Source organism: Fusarium vanettenii (assembly GCF_000151355.1).
Source record: "Fusarium vanettenii 77-13-4 chromosome 5 genomic scaffold NECHAsca_61_chr5_1_0, whole genome shotgun sequence".
Classification (NCBI taxonomy): Eukaryota; Fungi; Ascomycota; class Sordariomycetes; order Hypocreales; family Nectriaceae; genus Fusarium; species Fusarium vanettenii.
In genome coordinates, this window is record NW_003315828.1 from 23,349 (window position 1) to 41,328 (window position 17,980).

Here is a 17,980-nt window from a genome sequence, read left to right on the forward strand (position 1 = left end):
CACCAGTAGAGTTCATGAAGTAAACCATACTTCCTGTCCATATAACCCCACTATTCATCTCGCCATGATAGATAAGCTTCTTACTTACACTCATCATCTTATAAGGCGGAGTAGCAGCATAGGCGACCAGACGTCTCTCATACCTGGTGAAAGGATAAACCGGGGTATCATGGCGGCGATGTACCATGCCTATCAATACTGTATTATTGTCGTGAGGCTCGCATTTCCCACGATCGCAGAGCGTCAAGATGAGTATCGGTGTCGATTGGTGCACGTTGTTTGTCATCATGATATCTTGCACGCATGTCTTCTCTGTGCTGTGCCAGGTCTTTGATTTAGCCCAATGAGGGTACGGTGCCTCGACCGCTGGCTCCGGTTCCATGTTGATATGTTCCACTGGCTCACGGCTAGTTATCCACCGGAACACTCGACAGGGCTGAGGGAGGGCTCAGCATCGTCTTTGATAAAAGGTGACTGAAAGGGCGCTCAATTCTTCTCGCGCTCTACTGAAGCCTGACGACGTAATCCTGTCGGTTGCTTGAATTGGATGGGTGGTAGTTTCCGTGCACAGTCGCCCATTGCTGTTGCTAGCTCTGGCACAGAAGCACGCGCGTCTACTAAAAACATGCCTTGACACAGGTTTTGTCGTTGATCTGCATGGCAAATATGAGTAGTGGCGCACCCTCACGTGTTCAAAATAGCTTCATATCCTCAGGTCCGATGTACTTGTTTACATCGGGCTCGTGCTTGCAGTCATGTTCTGGCCCGACGTAGTCCTCAACTAGCAGCTTGAACCATTCGCCAGCCGTGAGCACTGGTCATTGAGCTTCGTCATAAGTGAGGTTGACGAACATGGCAACTTGGCGTGAGACCTCGTATTTGATGCCGTTGATTTCCTTTTTGAGAGGAGGCATCCTTGCTATCATGAGGAAGTGGTGTCTGACTCCGCGTGGCAACTCGAGAAGCGTTGGGTTAATGATTTTGTGCCCGTCTTCTCGACGTTGAATGCGTTGTAGATGCCCATAGGTTCTCGTATACTGGTGAGAATTCAATAATCATCGCTCTTTCTGCCTAGAGCTTTGTTCTCGGGATGAACAGAGACTTGTTTGACTATCAAAGGCTGCTTTGGTACGTCGATAAGAGCAGTAGTGATACTGGTCGAAAAGGCGATAAAGATCAGAAACATGAACGTACTAATGGTAGCTACGGCTACCAAGCGCCTTCTACGGGAGCCCATAGTGATGGTGTGACCGACTGCCAGTAGTGACCCGATCGGAAGAGAAAGATTTGATACTTACTGGTCTTAAATTGATTCATTTATTTCTACCTTTAAGAAGGCCACCCTCGCCCGGTGAGTGTAATTATCCGAGGCATGAGATGACAGCTCCCGAGTGCTCGGGGCTGGATTATGCGTAACATTGATAGGTAGGCGCAGTGGATTGTATCGGGTAATAAATAAGTACTTCAATAGAATGTCCTAGTAGATTTACTTTGGTCCGGCAAAGTAGTTCTAGAACATCCTAGCTAAGCAAACCTCGAGAAACTAATCTAGATGTACAATCTCTTGCCGCAGTCCATTGACCCGCCAAATTGTCCCTGCAAAATGGTTTTTTGTTCTGGAAATCCAATACTCACCATACTCTTTTATTTGGAGCTATAATTGACCTTAAGCGGCACATACTGGCCGCCGACATAACCCTTTGACATTTTTGCCCACGCATGAAGTAAATCTTGGCGGAATCCCTCGAACGACGTCCTCTTACGGACATATGTTTCGATCATTGCGGAAGACTTCTGAATCCCATCCTCGTAGGCATCTTCGACGCTGCTGGCAAGGCTCTTTGCGTCTGAACCAACACGGCATCTTGGTGGAAGAAAAGCGAGAGCCCCGATGTTGGGTGTTTCGGTTATGAATGTAGTCACGCCACATGCTGCGGCTTCGAGGGGGGTTATGCCCAACGTTTCATATCTCGAGGGGCATAGAAAGATGGCTTTCAAGCGAACCAAAGCAAATAAAGTATATAGATGGTCTTTAGGGAGGCGTGGGAGGACGAGGAAATTGTTTCGTTTGTCCGCTGGTACAGAAGCCAACAATGCTTGGCGACGAGTGGAATTGTTCTCGGGATCCCCAACCACCAAAAGCCTAGCAGGCTGACCTCGAGCAATGAGGATAAGGCAGGTTTCGACGAGTAGATCGACATTCTTGAAATAGTCAAGTCGTGCAACTGCTGTGAAGAGAAGGATTGACGAGCTTTCAACAAATTCCTTTATTTGTTGGGAGAGATCCACGCGTTCTCGGCACCTTGGGACCCCAATTGGTGGTCGTAATACTTGGAATCGTGAGGGGTCTAATCCTTCATGTTCGAGTATTTGTTGTTGAAGCCTCGAGTGGACCAGAACCGTTCCCCGCTTGTCCATAAGGAGGCGCCGATGGCCTTGTGTCTGTTGACGAAAGAGAACCGTGACCTTTTCAGGGTCACCACCGAATGCGAGCTGAGCAGCTTTGAGCGAAAATTGCCCGACAAAATGCGAGACAAGAGGACCATGGTGGGTAACACAGAACGTGGAGCCCGTGGGGTGGTACGGAAGGAGGGTGTCGGTCTGGTAGTATACAATGGGAGCTGACATGTGATTCGTGTGGTTCAAGCTCAGATCGAAGGCTCCCTTCAATGCTGAGGCGATCATTATGCAGCTCATCCGGAAGTGAAAGTGGATTGTTACCACCGAGATACCATTCCAGCGACCTTCAGCGTGGTAGTATGCCGTGGTCAGGGCTTCATCTCGGCGATAGAGGACAATTCCCGAGAGAATGCCGGCTTCAGAAAGAACTTTCAATACAGAGAAGGTGAAGGAACTTGAGCCGACTTGTGCTGCACTGTGCTCGGCGGCGGGAAAATACTTCTGGTTAAGCACCACAATGCCTGGGGCCAAAGTCGACTCCATCAGTACACCTGGCTGCCGCTCTGGTAAGCTCGACACTACATATACTGCAGTGAAGGAGGTTCTGCTGTGCTAGATATATGATTTCTGCACGTCATTTCCAGTGGAAATAAGCCGACGTCTACTTCAAGTCCCTGTTTAATATACCGGATAACTACAGCCCAGTCAATGGATCGCGCTTGGTTCACATAACACTTGGGGAATCGATCCCAACTCAACCTTTTGCATAATGATAGTAAGAAGGGGTTCAGGTTATTGGGTGTATATCTACAGACTAGACAAGACCTATCTCTTCTTTCCCCTCTTAGTCTCGGGTCTTTATTTTTCTAGGATCGGAGTTCACAATATGCATGCAATTACTTGCCTTGCAGTTCTACATATATAACAGGAATGTTACATCTCGTCCCAGTTGGTGCAAGGTTTATCGGCAGATTAACACCAAGTAGCTGAGGGCCGATCGGTCGAACCATCATCATCATACCCGTGGACTCCTCCCCGACCCTGTTAATCCTTACTACACTGATGCAAGAATCATCCGTTCCGTTCAACAGAAATTCTAAGGTTATAGTTTTGAGCCATGCTATCAGTTTGTACCGATGCTTTGGAAATGAAGTAAATTAAACTAACCGGAGGCTTGGCACGCGCTTCGCGGTGACTTTTTTGTGATTTTAGATATTTTCTCCATCAACTGTATTTTATATAGAATCAGTACATTCCCAATCTTACTCAGTAATAGTAGAGTCAACAATCTTGTTTGTTTAAGAAACCCGCTGTTTCCTTCAAATAAAATTCTATCCATAAACGAAAAGCTATCAACATGAACAATTACTACCTACGCTTTGTAATAGGCATTGTCAGCATGTCAGGATTGCTTTTACTATCTTTGATACCATGGCCACGGCCGCCCCCTCTCTTTACTGGCTTATCGGCGCTTATTTTGGAAATTATTTCCACTTTTTATAAAATCGAGTACTTACTCATGGTCTGGCGATGGATCAAGTACAAACCTACGAAGGCTGCCACCAAAGACAATGAGTTACCCTTTATCAGCGTGGTTATACCAGTGTTTAACGAATCCGAATTCATTCACAACTCTATCGAATCTATTGTGCTCTCGGACTATCCAAAAGACAAGATTGAGCTCGTCATCATTGACGACGGCTCTACAGATGATACATGGCAGCATGTGAACCAAGCTGTGAAAGCAATTCCTCAGTGTGGGATATCATATCGGCTTTTGCAGCACCCAGCCAACCTGGGCAAAAGGCAAGCCATTCAATCAGGCTTCAGTACAGCACTCGGCAGTATCATCATATCTGTCGACTCAGACAGCGTTCTAGAGAAGGGTGCGCTTCACAGAATCGTCAGCCCTTTGATGCAGGACCCTGCAATCGGTGCAGTGGCAGGACATCTGGCAGTCTTGAATGTGTCAAGTCCCAATACTTTGTCAACCAAAGGTTTCTTGCCGCGACTTCTCGATATCCTCTACGAGCATATCGGCAATCTACCGCGCGCTGCACTGACAGCTGAAGGCTTTGTCACTATTCTTCCTGGCGCTTTCTCAGCTTTTCGAGTAAATGCCGTCCGGGACCACGTTGACAACCTGTGTACAAGCACCTTTCTTGGTTCGCCTCTGAAACACGGAGAGGACATGGAGTTGGCACATCATATCCTCAAAGACGGATGGAAGACGGTTTACCAGAGCAACGCGGTTGTTCACACAACGGCTCCTGAAACTTTACAGAAAGCATTCCTGATGTTTTCCCGCTGGGAACGTACCATGTATACATTTCTCTGCATGGGATATCCAGCTTTGACGGCTCAGGAAGCCCTAAAGCTGGGACTTTTATTTCGACTAAAAGAGCCGCAGCTTTCCCCCTACATGCCAGACAAAGAAAAGCAAGAAGACGGGGCTGTCATCATGCGAGACAGAGTTGGAAGCATATATCCGTTTATGAACGTCACTTGCATCTGGTTAAGAGGCCCTTTGATGATCTTAATCACCATCACTTTAACCAGAAATCTCATCTTCTATCCCAGACTTGCACTTTGGACCTTGTTAGAAGTTTCAATACTCACAGTTTGGAGGAGCTTCTTGTTGGTCGCGGATGCTATCCAAGAAGAGCAGGCAAATAGTTTCACTGATGTCGGTGGGCTACAGATCTATCACAAGAGAAGCAGATTGCTATGGCGATTGGTTAATTCATGGCTTGCTGGGATACTTCAGATGGCGGTTCTGAGTTGGGCTTCAATTTTAGGTCTCCTCACATTAAAAAGCCAGCATTGGTGGACTAGGTAGAAATTTTTGTTAGACCGTAGGGTTAAGCTATGAAATACAACTACTTTATGTGACAGTTGTATTTTTGTGTTAGCAGCAAGCTATGATGCTATTGATGTGACCAAAAATGTGTCCTCTGTGATCGTAGAAGCCTAGTGCAATATAGATAGTGACAGTTGTACAACCCCTCTTTTTTGACCGTGTTGTCTACCTGGCAAAGTTGAAGACATAGACATGAACAATTAGATAAATCGAGGGCTCGTGGCCTATTCAAACTTTCGGGCTATTTCCTGTACCTGTGGGGGCCTCCAACCCGGCCTGTTGTTCCCTAGTCAGCAGCCCCCTTGTTGTAGGATCACACAGGGGGGCGGGCCGACTAAGAAGCCCGCACCGGTGAGTACACAAGACAAGTCGGGATATTCAATGTAAGATGTGAACTTTTGGTTAATGTGGGTAATTTAGTGTCTGCCTCAGCTGGTAGCAACGACACACTGGCTGGCTTACGGGCTGGGTTTGCTCTTTGATAGACTGAACTGTACCTGAATTATTTAAAGCTATTGATTTGCTTATCTGTTTGGACATATGTTGTATATGGATCAGCAGTATTTTGGACACGACATATCGACATACAGGCTGAATGTTTTACGATACAGTTAATTGCCTCTACGTAACAGGAAGAAGCAAATCATCTGACGCTTAGCTAATAGTCATTTTGCTGGCGCACCGATAAACTCGCAGGCTCGGCCACTTACGAAGTAGCCATTCTCTTCCGACCAGCATGATACATACCTACAGGAGTCCCATTGAAGGACCTACCTAGCTCCCTTCAAACGCTGCGGTGACTTATGTCTTGTACGGCTCACCTTGGGCTAGAAATGCCAGACCCGGCCCATTAGCCACTACAGCGCAAAGAGACAAGTCATCGATAGATTCCATGCACTTGAGGTGGGAGAGGCTGCAGCCAACAACGTCAGGGCCTGGGCAAAGTTTGTTTCATCGTCGGCTTATTTTACACATTAGTCACTAGGCTTGACATGTCACCGCACCAACGGAATTGACGGGTCTCGGTATTAGCCCCGGGTTTCAAGCCGAGTACCAGTTTCCAATATCCTCTGATCGGAGCATTTAACGAAATCCGTTTTTGCCATTGGGATACTGGGCTCTTTACGAGCCAGAGCAACACACAGACAGCAAGAAGACAAGCCAACTGGCAAGTCCTCTAACAATAGTCCATGCTAATCATACAGATTTACATCTGGAATATCTAGGGCTGTTTTACTGAATGACGGACTTATCGGCTTAAATATAATCTCGGGTCTCTATTATCAAGCTTAATAGCCCGAAATATGCCGAATGACATAATTGCCAGGTAGAACACCCCCACTCTAATTCTTCAACTAGCAACTAGGGTCAGTACTTAAATACTTGTACCTGGAGTAGGGTTCACCTTGTTTTCACATTATACCTGCAGTTAGTGGCACAGAGAGGTGGCCAACCGTTCTGGTATCTTCAGTGGTCCGATCATTCCGCTTGGTTGTTTCAATTCGCAGCAACACTTCCAAGCCATGTCGGGTCCGCGGCTGATTTTCAAAGGCATCTTCGTCTTCCTCGGGGCGTTTTTCGTCATTGGCTAGTAAGACACTTGAAATCACGAACTGCACTGTATCTGATGTTCCTAAGCTTGCGACCCGACTCATTTCGAGGGCTTCGAGGACGCACTTCAGAAAAGCTCATAACGCATAGTAAGCTCAACTGTATCCAACTGGAAAACAGCGAAAGGTCCCTACTGACACCAACAGGACGCTGTGTTACGCCACGTACCGTTGCCCTCACATATGATGACAATCCGACTGAAGAGATATATGACTTGTTGGCGCTTTTAAAACGTTACAACGCAACTGCGACATTCTTCCACAATGGTCCTAACCATATTAATAAATGGAAGCTTGACACATATATCTCTGATATTTACGCAGCTGGTCATCAGATGGGGCTACACACGTCAGTTCATGTCATGAATCGCATTTCTTATTGAACTAATTCCTCACATAGGTGGGACCATGTAAACATGGACCAGGTAGGGCCGAAAGAAACGTTAGATAATCTTGTACGCTGCTGATATGTCATTGTTTCATTTTGGGCATAGACTGACATGTCGTAGGAAATGTTGAATGCATGGCTGCAGGAGAAAATCAATGTACGATCAAGCTTCGTCCGACCGCCGTTTGGCGAATGTGAAGTGGAATGTAGGAAATCCCTGGTACGCAACGGTTACACTCTTGTCATGTGGACTTTAGACCCATTGGACTGGGTCTTCGCAGCAGATGACAAAGTTCATTCCAGTACTGATATCATCAACGCTTGGAAAGATAGCCAAGTTGGGATGCACAATGATAGTTACCAGGGGCCGATAGTCTTGATGCATGGCCGGCTTCACAACAGCATCGCGGTCCTGACACCCACTTTGTTGGAATTCTTTACGTCTGAGAATTTCCGGTTCGTATCTGTTGCCGAATGTTTGGGGTTCTCTAGGGAGCAATGGTACAATACAGTGTAGGAAGTGTCGTTTTGGAATCATATATTAGCCAGAAATCTCTTCTTGTTGGACGTTGGAACAGAATATTGTAGGTCTCACAGATAGATGTATAAACAGCAAGTACGGCGACTGAGCTCCCTCTGTCTAGCACGTGTATACTCTCTCATGCTCTTTTCTCATTCGGCTATTCCGGCTGGAGGTTTCACTGTCGCAACAGCAAGTCTTGCATTGTGACTGGCTGGCATGGTTGTGAACTATTAACTAGTAGTGGAACGAGTACTGTAGTTCGTTAGGTTTCATGAACGAATTGAAAAATGCCATCAGTACAAGGCCTGGAAAGGAACATTACCGCCGAAATATCCGCCGCTTCAAGGGTCGGATTACTCGTTTGCTTGTTTTTGGCATTCCGGCCCGGGCCATTCGGGGTAGTAGAAAGTCTGCATCTGTGGTTGGCAGGACCCCCAGTTCCGCCGTGCAAGTTTGGCATTTTACGACAGCGTTACTGTAGCATTTGCACCCTTGCCGCGATGACGTTGGCAAGGTGGCTGCGGCGGATCGACTCACCGCATTTTTGTTTCGTCGCTAGGGCCAGCAATGTTATTCAAGTTTTCAAGGGACGGGGAGCCGGGCTTTAGCGAGTAACTTAGACTTAGCGAGCATAGCACTAGAAACCTTGCATCTGATGGAGATAGTTTCATCGAGTTCGTGATTACCGGCCCGAAATGAGATCAAAAGTTCCTACACCACGGCAATCTAGGCATTCTAGCCGCTGTATTCATGCTAGACATCTCGAACACGGCGTTGCGAGATAGACGATTTCTTCCAGCGCCACTTATTGTGATTTCTGATGGACTTCTTGCGCTACAGGCAGCAAGGCCAGCCACGAGCCTCCCGTAGCAACTTCTACTATGTCTCTACTAGGCCAAAAGCTAAAATGTTTCTTAAGAGCACAGGAGGCTAATAATATGGCTATAGATGGATTCGCGCGCAAGAACTTACCGGCCTCCAGCCCGTATGTGTCTAAGCGATAACCTAGCTCAAATCGAGCAACCCGGTTTCAAGTTGCCTCCTAGTCACCCTTTCGGCCTTTGGGCACTTGATAAACCTGCCCGCAATGTAGGCCCAGAGCCATGGTGGGTCGATTTCTAACCCTTGCCATCTACCATATGCTCCGCCTCAAAACGACCCCATCAGGCAAAGGCTTTTTTTTTTTTCCTTTTTTTCACAAGGCGTCGCAATCATCGGCAAAGACCATGAGCCATAAGTACTCTTTACAAAGCGCTTTTCGACGTCCGGACCAGGGTCGTTAGGCCTAGTGTGACCGCTGTGTCAGGCCAGAGAACACAGCGAAGCGGGCCATTGGGAGTCAAGCTATCGTGCCAAGAAACGCATAATCCTTTTCTATATGTCTCAGCTCGAATTGTAATAAGCTCAGCAGGGACAATTGTACTCTGTGCCGAGAATTTCCAATCAATTTGTCACATGCGGAGCTGGCACGACTTCACCAGATTTCACGTCAAGGCGATGTAGGTGGTAACTTTATTATCTAAGTAGCTAAAGCTAACAGCTAAAAATAAGGCATCTGCCCCCTCACAATATCTAGCTACTAGTAAAGAGCATTCCGCCCCTCGTTTCTCAACCAACATCTCCATGCCCCGCACCCACGTCGGTCTTAGCCAATAGATACCGCATCAACAAATTTCTGTCCACTATGGTCCCTTCAAGACTCCGAGGATGCTGCGATAGCTGTACCAGGAGCAAGCTCAAGTGCAGCGGTGAAAGACCCTCGTGCCAAAGATGCCAGCTACGGGGTCAAGACTGCATATACAGCAAAGCTCGGCGTGCTGGGCGTCCACGGGTCAAGCAGAACAAGTCACATCATCCACCGAATACAGTCTCTATTGGCCAAGAGCCGCCATTGACTGTAGTCAGCCCTGGAAATCATGCCGTCAATAGAGTTCACAGTTCGGATAGCGAGCAATCTCTTCTCCCCACTCGGGAACCCGCCCTGCCTCCCGCAGACTCACACAATACCGCTTCGTCAATGCAAGATGGCTGGAATCAAGAGCCGGCGGACCCCAGTCTAGAATTTTGTCAGGCTTCAAACATCCCCGACATCGACGACATGATGCTGCACGATCTACTATGGACCAACACAGAAGGATTTAATTCGGTTCCCTCTGGAAACGTGGGACTGGACTGGAATCGTGGAAACACTTCATCCAACCGAGCCCCCCCAGGCGCTGATCTACAGCATGGCATGTCTACCGACCGGCCAGCCAGCAAGGCTTCAGCACACCCAGCAGAGCGGTTCCCTGATACAGTTCAAAAGACGACTCATTCTAGGCCTCCATCCACACAAACCCAGGCTGAAATAAACGCAATCATTGCCAGTATCACAAATATTGCTGAACAATCAACAATATCTCATCATATCCGAGAGGAATTATGCACAAGCTCGTGGCCACAGTTACTAAGCAAGGCCCAGCTGCTCATGTCTATCGCCGGCGTTCAGGGATCCGAGAGCCCAGCCTCCCTCCGTCTGGATGCAGTTCTACACGTTGCATGGGCTGCTGAGCACGTTCAATGGTGCGTTTCGAGATGCGCCACTTGCATGTCTCAGGAAATGGAGATATTTGGCATACTTGCTTTGATATATGATTGGATTGCGAAATGCATTGCGTATGCCCTAGAGGATTCACTCGCTACTCAAAATCATCAGCTTATCATCGGGGACTTGGTTCTAACGGGACATAAAAGCACGATCAGCATTCATGAGTTGATCAAACATCGCATTATCAGGGCAAGACATGTGATGGGGAATATAAAAAGTCGCATTACGAACATAGGACAACGCGATCCTGACAAGCTTGATCGAGCTGTCCAGCTTATATTTCAGAGGGTTGACAGTCGATTAGAAGCCCTGTCGGGAATGATGGAACTTTTAGCGAGCGAACATTACTATAGTGCGTAAAGGTCGAGTTATATGTAGGTTCTTGCTGGTGTATATAGAACTCCTTTATCTACCGGATTCGCGGGGTCAGCTCTTCCAAGTTGCAGCGACCACGCGACCAGTTACACAATGATTTCAAATATTTGTAGCGTCGTGGTGTATTCGAGAACACTTTTACGGAGTATTACACGTCGGATTTTGCACAATATTACGGTACTTGGGGTTTTCGAGCCATAGAGAACGGCACATATCAAAGCGCCGATCGTCATCATCGCTGTTAACGTCGAGAAAATCGGTGTTAGACTCTACGCGCGCACACAGGCCAACAAAGCCACCCACTGTGGAAAATTAAGTTACCCGCCGGGGTCTAAACCAGGGCCTGGTTCCGTTGGTTCCGGGACCCCGGCTTCTGTAAGCTCTCCCGGGTTCCTCTGTCGACCAAAGTACCTGACCCCAGCAATTGCCTGGGCGGTAGACACTCGGATGCATTGCGTTTGCTGCTTTGCTAGCATCATCTGGGCCGAATCTCATATGGCTCAGCCCTCCGTGGCCTGCCAACGCAATCATCTCCTTTTCAGCAATAACACCTGAGATTTGACTTTATCCATGCAATCAAGGTATATCATATCCCCGATGCACGTCATCGCCATTGCTCGACCAACCGCGACGCCTCACGTGCACCGCTCTCAATTCTAACCCCTATCCCTGAACACGCAACCCCTCCTTGGCATCATCTGACCTTCTATTGGGTAATCTGTCTGTGTTGTATCCGCCTAGGTCGCGTTGAAGCGGACAACTTATTCCAGGACTAACCTTACTGTGGTAGTTACTGGGGTGTTACCCGTAAAACTGCTCAATCTCTGCGTTTTTCCAGGCCCCTGCAAAACCCTACTACAATTCGGCGATAAGTTGGTTATGGGTTGATATGGTCTGATACTCTCATAGATCATTCTTAGCCATACCCCGTACCCCATACAAGGGCCCGAATCGACTTAAGGTTTACCGAGACGCCATATGAAAGATAGTAGAGGAGTCATCGGAAATTAGGACGCGCGTGAAGCATGAACAGCGTTGTATTTTGTGCCGTTGATGATTGTACGCTGGCCACAGAGCAGCCCACGTTAGCGATAGTCTCAAGCAACTGAGCCATTTTTACCTTGACCATAGTGACCTGAGAAGCTGATCTCCTGACGCCTTACCCAGTCACGATACATTTCAATTTGTAGGGGTAGAGGAAATAGAGTTTGAACTGCGGGACCCGGGACGGTCCTTTCTCTATCCCCGTGCTTCAGCCTTCGGCATCTGGTAACGGCATAACTATGGCTGGCTGCCACCAGAGGATGCAAGGCCACAATTAAACCTTTACCAAGTTACCTCGTTGGGAAAGAGTAGTCGCCAGAGGGGGTGCCCCATCGTCGGGTGTGGAAATAGATTATCGTCTCGCGGTCTGTCACCTTACCTCCAGGGTCACGCCACGCCAGCAGTGGAGTAGACGTTTCATCTTAGAAAGGCTACCGTCCTCACTCCCTATTTTCACATGAAGTCGGGAAGACTCATTGAGTAGTTTCATCGCACCTCAAATTTAAGACCCCAAAACTCAATACCAAGGCACGGCCAGATGTATGTGGCGATATAGCAGCATTTCCTATACCTAATTATCGACACAAAGAATTACCAAAAGACTTTATTAGAAAGCTTTAAAAAACGACATGTAAGTAGAACAAAGAAAGTTAAATGGCCTATTTAATAATGATTTTAGATATATACGGTATACAGCAAGCAACAGCTGTACTGAGAACACAGCAACACGCAACGTGGCAATTTGGGCAAAAAGAAAATATTCGCCTCGTACCTATCGAACAAACGATTGTACGGTCACATGGAGGTCGAATGGCAAAGAGAGTCGACTGGCACTCCCTGTCCTTGCCAGAGTGGCACCTCCTTTGCGAAACTCCTTGAGATCAGTCTGGAGAGAGGTGCTTCTTTGAGTGTTCTCATGAGTCTCGATGCACAAATCAGCTCACTGTTGCTATCTGTCCGTGCATGCAATCAATGTTCAAACGATGCGCTGTTGATTAAGGATGCATTCTCCACTTTAAAAAATATTTTAGTTCTTTTAGAGGCGGAAGAAAGCGTTTATATTCCAACATCAACTACTCAAGACGGCGATGGCAGACCAAGCTCTCAGGGTCCATCCCTCGGTCAGTCTAAGGCCAGTCAATCAGCGTCTCTGAGAGAAACATTTACATTCGGAAACATTGTCCTCGATGACCATGAGAGCACAATGATAGCGAAACGGCTTATCCGAGATAGTGCTTTGAGAATTGGACGGAGTCTCCGCTGGATCAATGTGAAGTGCAGGACGATTTATCAGCTAGAGCACTTCAACCAGGAAATAAAACCGACTATAGATCGCGTAAAAATAATTATAGCTAGAACTGCTTAGACATAAATAACAGTTAAAATCAGGTATTATACTAGTAAAGAATAATAGCATTCGGATCCTTGACTTTGTTTTTACTCTTTATATTCTTGCCAATAACCCACAACACTGGACCTTCTCTGGCACGTAGGGTTATGATCATGGGTAGTTATTTCTGTCCGCATTGTATAGATAAATACAAACAAACAGATCAGTCGCGACACCACCAGCTCTGGACTTGGCCTTGGGGTGAATTTAGCAAAGAACAAAGAGCGACTAAGATGTATCCCCGACCAAGATGATCTCGCTCAGCACACGCCGTGCAAGAGCAAGATTACTACTTCATCTAATCGTAGCACACCCAAGCCAGATCTTCTACTTACTTGAGGGCTGTGACAACTATGCCAACAAAACCGTAAACTTACGAAACATGGAGAAGGGTAGTATAGATATCTCACTAGCATTTACACAAATGGCATCTATGTTCTATTCCGCTCCAGCAAGATTCAACAACGCCAGAGAACACATTTGATCCAATACGAGCTGTTCCTTAACTTGCGATACGCCGGCACCAATAGCTCCCTTATGATTCGGAAATCGGTGGATTCTTGGGATTTTGCTTCCATCTTTACGCGTTAGCATCATGATGAGTTCGGCTTTACCCTTGACCGCGAAATTCTGGTCGATGATATCCGCGTTAGAGCTCTTGGGAACACGAGGGGCCAGAGCTTTGAAACCATTTCCTAGGCGCTTAAGTCGGTCTCTACTAACCTGGTATCTCCGAAAAAGAGCGTGAAGAAGATAAATCTCTACACGGCGGGTGTCTGGAATGATGTCAACGTGTATAGGCTTGACGATCTCGCTTCTGGCGATATTGTTCCGGGGCCTTTGTTCATCTTAGATCAGACTTAGACGATTTTGGTATAGCCTGGTTGGTCCGTAACTGTCCTGCCTCGCCATCTTGTTTTGGAGAAGGCCTTGTAGTCCATATTTAAGACTAGAGAAGAGGACGAAAGCTTTATTAATCCCATCCAACTATCTATTTTTAGCCACCGTTTTACGAGTATCGCCGAGCAGATGGGCCGATTACTCGAGAAAACCTCGGTTTCAATCAATATTAAGGAACGATTGGACTATTTATGTGCCATATTCTCGCCAATTGGCGGCCTCGTTGCAAATGCTCCCTATATCCCTTGCCATCTAGGAGCCATGAGCTTTGCCGTTGCCTATTAGGCTGAGTTGTAGGGGAACCGTCTCCGTCTAGGCGACGTGCTAGTCTCTAACTATCCCGCCGCCGGCGGTTCTTATCTTCTAGACGTCAACGTAATTATACCTGTTATTGATGAGCAGACCAACGAGGTTCTGTTCTGGGTCGCTTCTCGTGCTTATTATGTAGATATTGGCGGTATCTGCGCCGGTTCTATGCCGCCCTATCTAAAAGAGATCTGGCAGGAGGGCGCATCTTTTACTTCATTTAAGCTCATCGAGCAAGGGAGGTTCAACGAAGACGAGCTCCGCGAACTGATGCTTGAGAAGCCTGCTAGATACCCTGGCTGTACTGGTACTAGAACTTGGAGTGATAACGTTAGTGATCTTAAGGCCTAAGCTGTGGCTAACCTTAAAGGAATCCGGTTGATCGAGGATTGTATTAAAGAATATGGTCTGAGCACTGTTTAAGTGAGTTAAAGTAATTTACCTATGGAAGCTTAGCTAATCGCATTCCTATAGAAATACATGAATGGCATCTAGGCCAACGCCGAAAAGATTGTTCGCAGCCTTCTTCGCAAAGTCCACGACGAATTTAGCGGCCTTCCCCTAGAAGCCGTGGATTACCCAGCGTTGGAGGTGCGTTCAATACCCCCGACGGCTCGACTGAGCGTTTTTCTGAGAATTATCTGCTAACTTTTCCATCACAGGTCAAGCCTTTGCCAATGAAGACTGCAGGCTTCGAGGTGCCAGGAAGATGGAAACATTGAGAGTTCAAAATGGGAAGCTTAGGGTAACTCTTAAGGCGTCGGAAGCTCTGATTGTCTTCCTGTGAGGGTTATCGATGGAAAACGTTAGTTCGTATATCTGACATGAACTTACTCCCTGAAATCTTCATGAACAAACGCTTCTTCCCAGTCAAAGCACCCGATGACTTCCGCCTGGTCTAATTTGTGAGGGTCGCCTAGAAGGGCAAAAATGACAAAGAAAGGAAAGGAATCATTGTCCATCACTTTCTAAACAGACTATTCGAGTGTCCGAGTGTACCAGGTGCTGGAACTGGGCTACGGTGCTAGATGCAGGTCTGACACAGCAGATCTTCGTGCCTTAGTGTATAATGAGAATGGGTGTTCGGCAGATTGACCCGAGGGGCCAGCCGACCTTGCTCGACTATATAGACTATCTACCTAGGTAATTACTACAGTCCCGTGCATTATAAAGCTAAATTTTCTAGAATTATTTAAAACTAATTTCTCAAAGCGAGAAAAATGTCACCTAGACCCACGGCCGCCGCTGCAAATAGGTGCTAACCCTGACCCGAAATGCACCACTGATCTCTCTGTCTCGTCCGTGCTCGAAACCTCCGGCTCCGTTTCTCTTGTTCGATTGCTGTTACTGCATCAGCGACGAACTTAACACGCCGATTGTGGCTGTTGCGTCTGGCATGAAGCTTCCGGTGGATATTAAGGTTATCCCTACGGTTGAAATCGCCTTTACCACAGAACTCGCATAAGAAACGGTTGGGGCCCTCGCCGTGAAATCTGCATAACCTGTTAGCCTTTTGACAATGGTAAAGCTTATAAGACATCTTAAAATTACGATTGCTTATGTCTCTTGAGGTGCTCTTTGCGCCGGAATGCCCTATCGCAGCCTGGGTAGTCACAACTGCTCCATACCGGTTTCGCGGAGATAGGGACGGGCTCGATGGCTCGCTTCCCAGGGCTTCGGGCCTGAATAGACGGAATCTCAGCCGTCTTGTGAATCTCTTCCGTCACTATCTGCCGAGGTCGAGCTTGCTCTAGTGAATCTGCGTCGCGGATACAATGGGAATCGTAGATATAATAGGGGTACTCTGGCTGGCGGTCGATATCGAAAATATCGTCATTACTCTGTAGGAAGGGGCTGCTACTGGTACGGGACCAGGGTGAATGAACGCTAGTGTCCTTGAAACCTGAAGACACCTGGGTGGGTGTCATGACGAAGGAGGTAGCGTCAATAACAGCCCCGTGAGAGATGGCGAATGTTTCAGGGCGAGATGTCGCTAGAGGATCCATAGAGGGTTTGTGTGCCATGCTAATCTCTCTATAGTCGAAGTCTATAAGCTCTTGCTTCGTGGGTTTGTTTGGAGGGCCGTTGGGGAAAGGCATCTGCTCCGGCTTCGTGCTGATAGCGTCAAGCATGACGTTGCCCGCTCCCTCTTGAGAAGACACATCAACGCGGTAAGAGAAAGTGTAGGATGCGTCAGGTTCTAAAGCCGAAAACTCATGGGGCGTTGAAACTCGAGATGTAGGAATGAAAGGGCCGTAAGAGGAGGAGGCAGAAGAGAAGCTCGTTGAATCAAAAGGGTACGACATGGAATGACTGGGGAGACCAAAGCATTCCATATCAAATAGGAAATCTGACTTGAATTGATGAGCCATTGTGAAGGGAGACGATGAGCTTAATAAAAAAAGTAAAGGGTACAAGGTTAATAAGCAATGGGAAGCAAGAATTTTAAAGAGGCGTTCCAACAAAGGTTGAAAGGAATATAAGTAAAATGCTACACACGCAAACTGTTGTAAACCTCGAGGGCACTTTTGTCGACAAAGTGAGGGCTCACCACCTTGAAGATATAATGTCAGGATGGAATGAATAGCGGAGGTAGGTTTGACGAGACCGAGGCAATTAAGCAGTGAATCCACTCTTAACACCTTACCAAAGTCAAAGTACCATTCAAAGGGAGCGACATAGAGATACATGGTCTGCCTAGTGGGTTGATCAGAATGGCCCGCGGAGATTAAGCTCTCACCTCAGGTTACCGGAGAGGTAGTATCAAACCCCGCAACTTTTTCAATCAGTGGGGCTAGAATTGTCATTTGAAAAAGAAAGGTAGCATTACTCGGTATGCTTGTCATTTCAGACGACTCTCGCTTCGGTGAGCAGAGCGAGTTTGACATCTAAACGCCACCTTGATCAAACCACCGGGAAGTCTTCAGTTGAATACGGTCAATTACGCAGGGCAGTTCGAATCCAAGCTCCACTTTGGGTTAATTACTGCTCGGATAACCTGACGTTTTGGATGGGTTGATGTCTTGATGGGTGAAGCTAGACCAGAGCAAGAAGCTTGACAGTGTCCCTGCATGAAATGGGGGGCTAGATCTGAATCAAACCTCCTCCCGGGACATTTTGTGACACTAGGAAAAGGAGAGAGCCTATCAAAATGGATGCCCGAGCGCGAGCCTACAGGAGAGAACTGATGGATGCGTGTGGTGCCCGTTGGGCTTGGGTGCCACATGGTTCTATGCCTAGGCCGCCTTTGGTTGCGCTCCAGGGAATGTGACATGACCTCTAAACAGATGGGTGACATCGAATTATTGACTAAAACGTGGTGCCCAGATGACGAGGCCATCTCGCTACGAGTATCCAAGAGCTGCTAGCCCAACCCCCTAGACCATGACAGGGTTGGCTTGGGCGAAGTGTTATTCATCGTCGGGGCCTTGTCCTCTGCCCAAACTACCTTGCAAGATCGCGCCCGTGCCAATGGTAACGGTCCCAAGCAAAATTTGACAGAATTCCCGTGTCTGTGTTATGCGCTCTCTTGAGATGAGGTGACTCCGCAGACGCTGCTCGGCCCAACGCCTCACCGTCGACTCCGCAGATGCCACG

At 47.5% G+C, this 17,980-nt stretch overlaps 7 protein-coding genes across 7 annotated transcripts; 5 read left to right on the forward strand and 2 right to left on the reverse strand.

Annotated features, from left to right (window-relative positions):
* Positions 1-1,644: 1,644 nt before the first annotated feature.
* NECHADRAFT_39691 (uncharacterized protein) lies at positions 1,645-2,628 on the reverse strand (the record flags this gene model as incomplete). Its single annotated transcript, XM_003040587.1, has 1 exon — positions 1,645-2,628. One exon carries the CDS (start codon positions 2,626-2,628, stop codon positions 1,645-1,647), a length of 984 nt encoding a protein of 327 aa, XP_003040633.1.
* A 1,129-nt stretch (positions 2,629-3,757) lies between these two features.
* Positions 3,758-5,142, forward strand: NECHADRAFT_106088 (uncharacterized protein; the record flags this gene model as incomplete). The annotated part of the gene is made up of 2 exons (XM_003040554.1): positions 3,758-4,715; positions 5,102-5,142. The coding sequence occupies 2 exons, from the start codon at positions 3,758-3,760 to the stop codon at positions 5,140-5,142; spliced, it is 999 nt and encodes a 332-aa protein (XP_003040600.1).
* A 1,880-nt stretch (positions 5,143-7,022) lies between these two features.
* On the forward strand, positions 7,023-7,760 carry NECHADRAFT_8266 (uncharacterized protein; the record flags this gene model as incomplete). The annotated part of the gene is made up of 3 exons (XM_003040555.1): positions 7,023-7,219; positions 7,271-7,325; positions 7,380-7,760. Coding segments are annotated over 3 exons (633 nt in total), but the record flags the coding sequence as incomplete, so codon positions are not given.
* Positions 7,761-9,465: 1,705 nt separating this feature from the next.
* Positions 9,466-10,840, forward strand: NECHADRAFT_79769 (uncharacterized protein; the record flags this gene model as incomplete). The annotated part of the gene is made up of 2 exons (XM_003040556.1): positions 9,466-10,720; positions 10,767-10,840. 2 exons carry the CDS (start codon positions 9,466-9,468, stop codon positions 10,838-10,840), a joined length of 1,329 nt encoding a protein of 442 aa, XP_003040602.1.
* Positions 10,841-14,134: 3,294 nt separating this feature from the next.
* On the forward strand, positions 14,135-14,356 carry NECHADRAFT_29377 (uncharacterized protein; the record flags this gene model as incomplete). The annotated part of the gene is made up of 1 exon (XM_003040557.1): positions 14,135-14,356. A coding segment is annotated over one exon (222 nt), but the record flags the coding sequence as incomplete, so codon positions are not given.
* Positions 14,357-14,551: 195 nt separating this feature from the next.
* Positions 14,552-15,105, forward strand: NECHADRAFT_79770 (uncharacterized protein; the record flags this gene model as incomplete). The annotated part of the gene is made up of 3 exons (XM_003040558.1): positions 14,552-14,713; positions 14,879-14,974; positions 15,046-15,105. 3 exons carry the CDS (start codon positions 14,552-14,554, stop codon positions 15,103-15,105), a joined length of 318 nt encoding a protein of 105 aa, XP_003040604.1.
* Positions 15,106-15,641: 536 nt separating this feature from the next.
* Positions 15,642-16,719, reverse strand: NECHADRAFT_39683 (uncharacterized protein; the record flags this gene model as incomplete). The annotated part of the gene is made up of 2 exons (XM_003040588.1): positions 15,642-15,876; positions 15,935-16,719. 2 exons carry the CDS (start codon positions 16,717-16,719, stop codon positions 15,642-15,644), a joined length of 1,020 nt encoding a protein of 339 aa, XP_003040634.1.
* Positions 16,720-17,980: the final 1,261 nt, after the last annotated feature.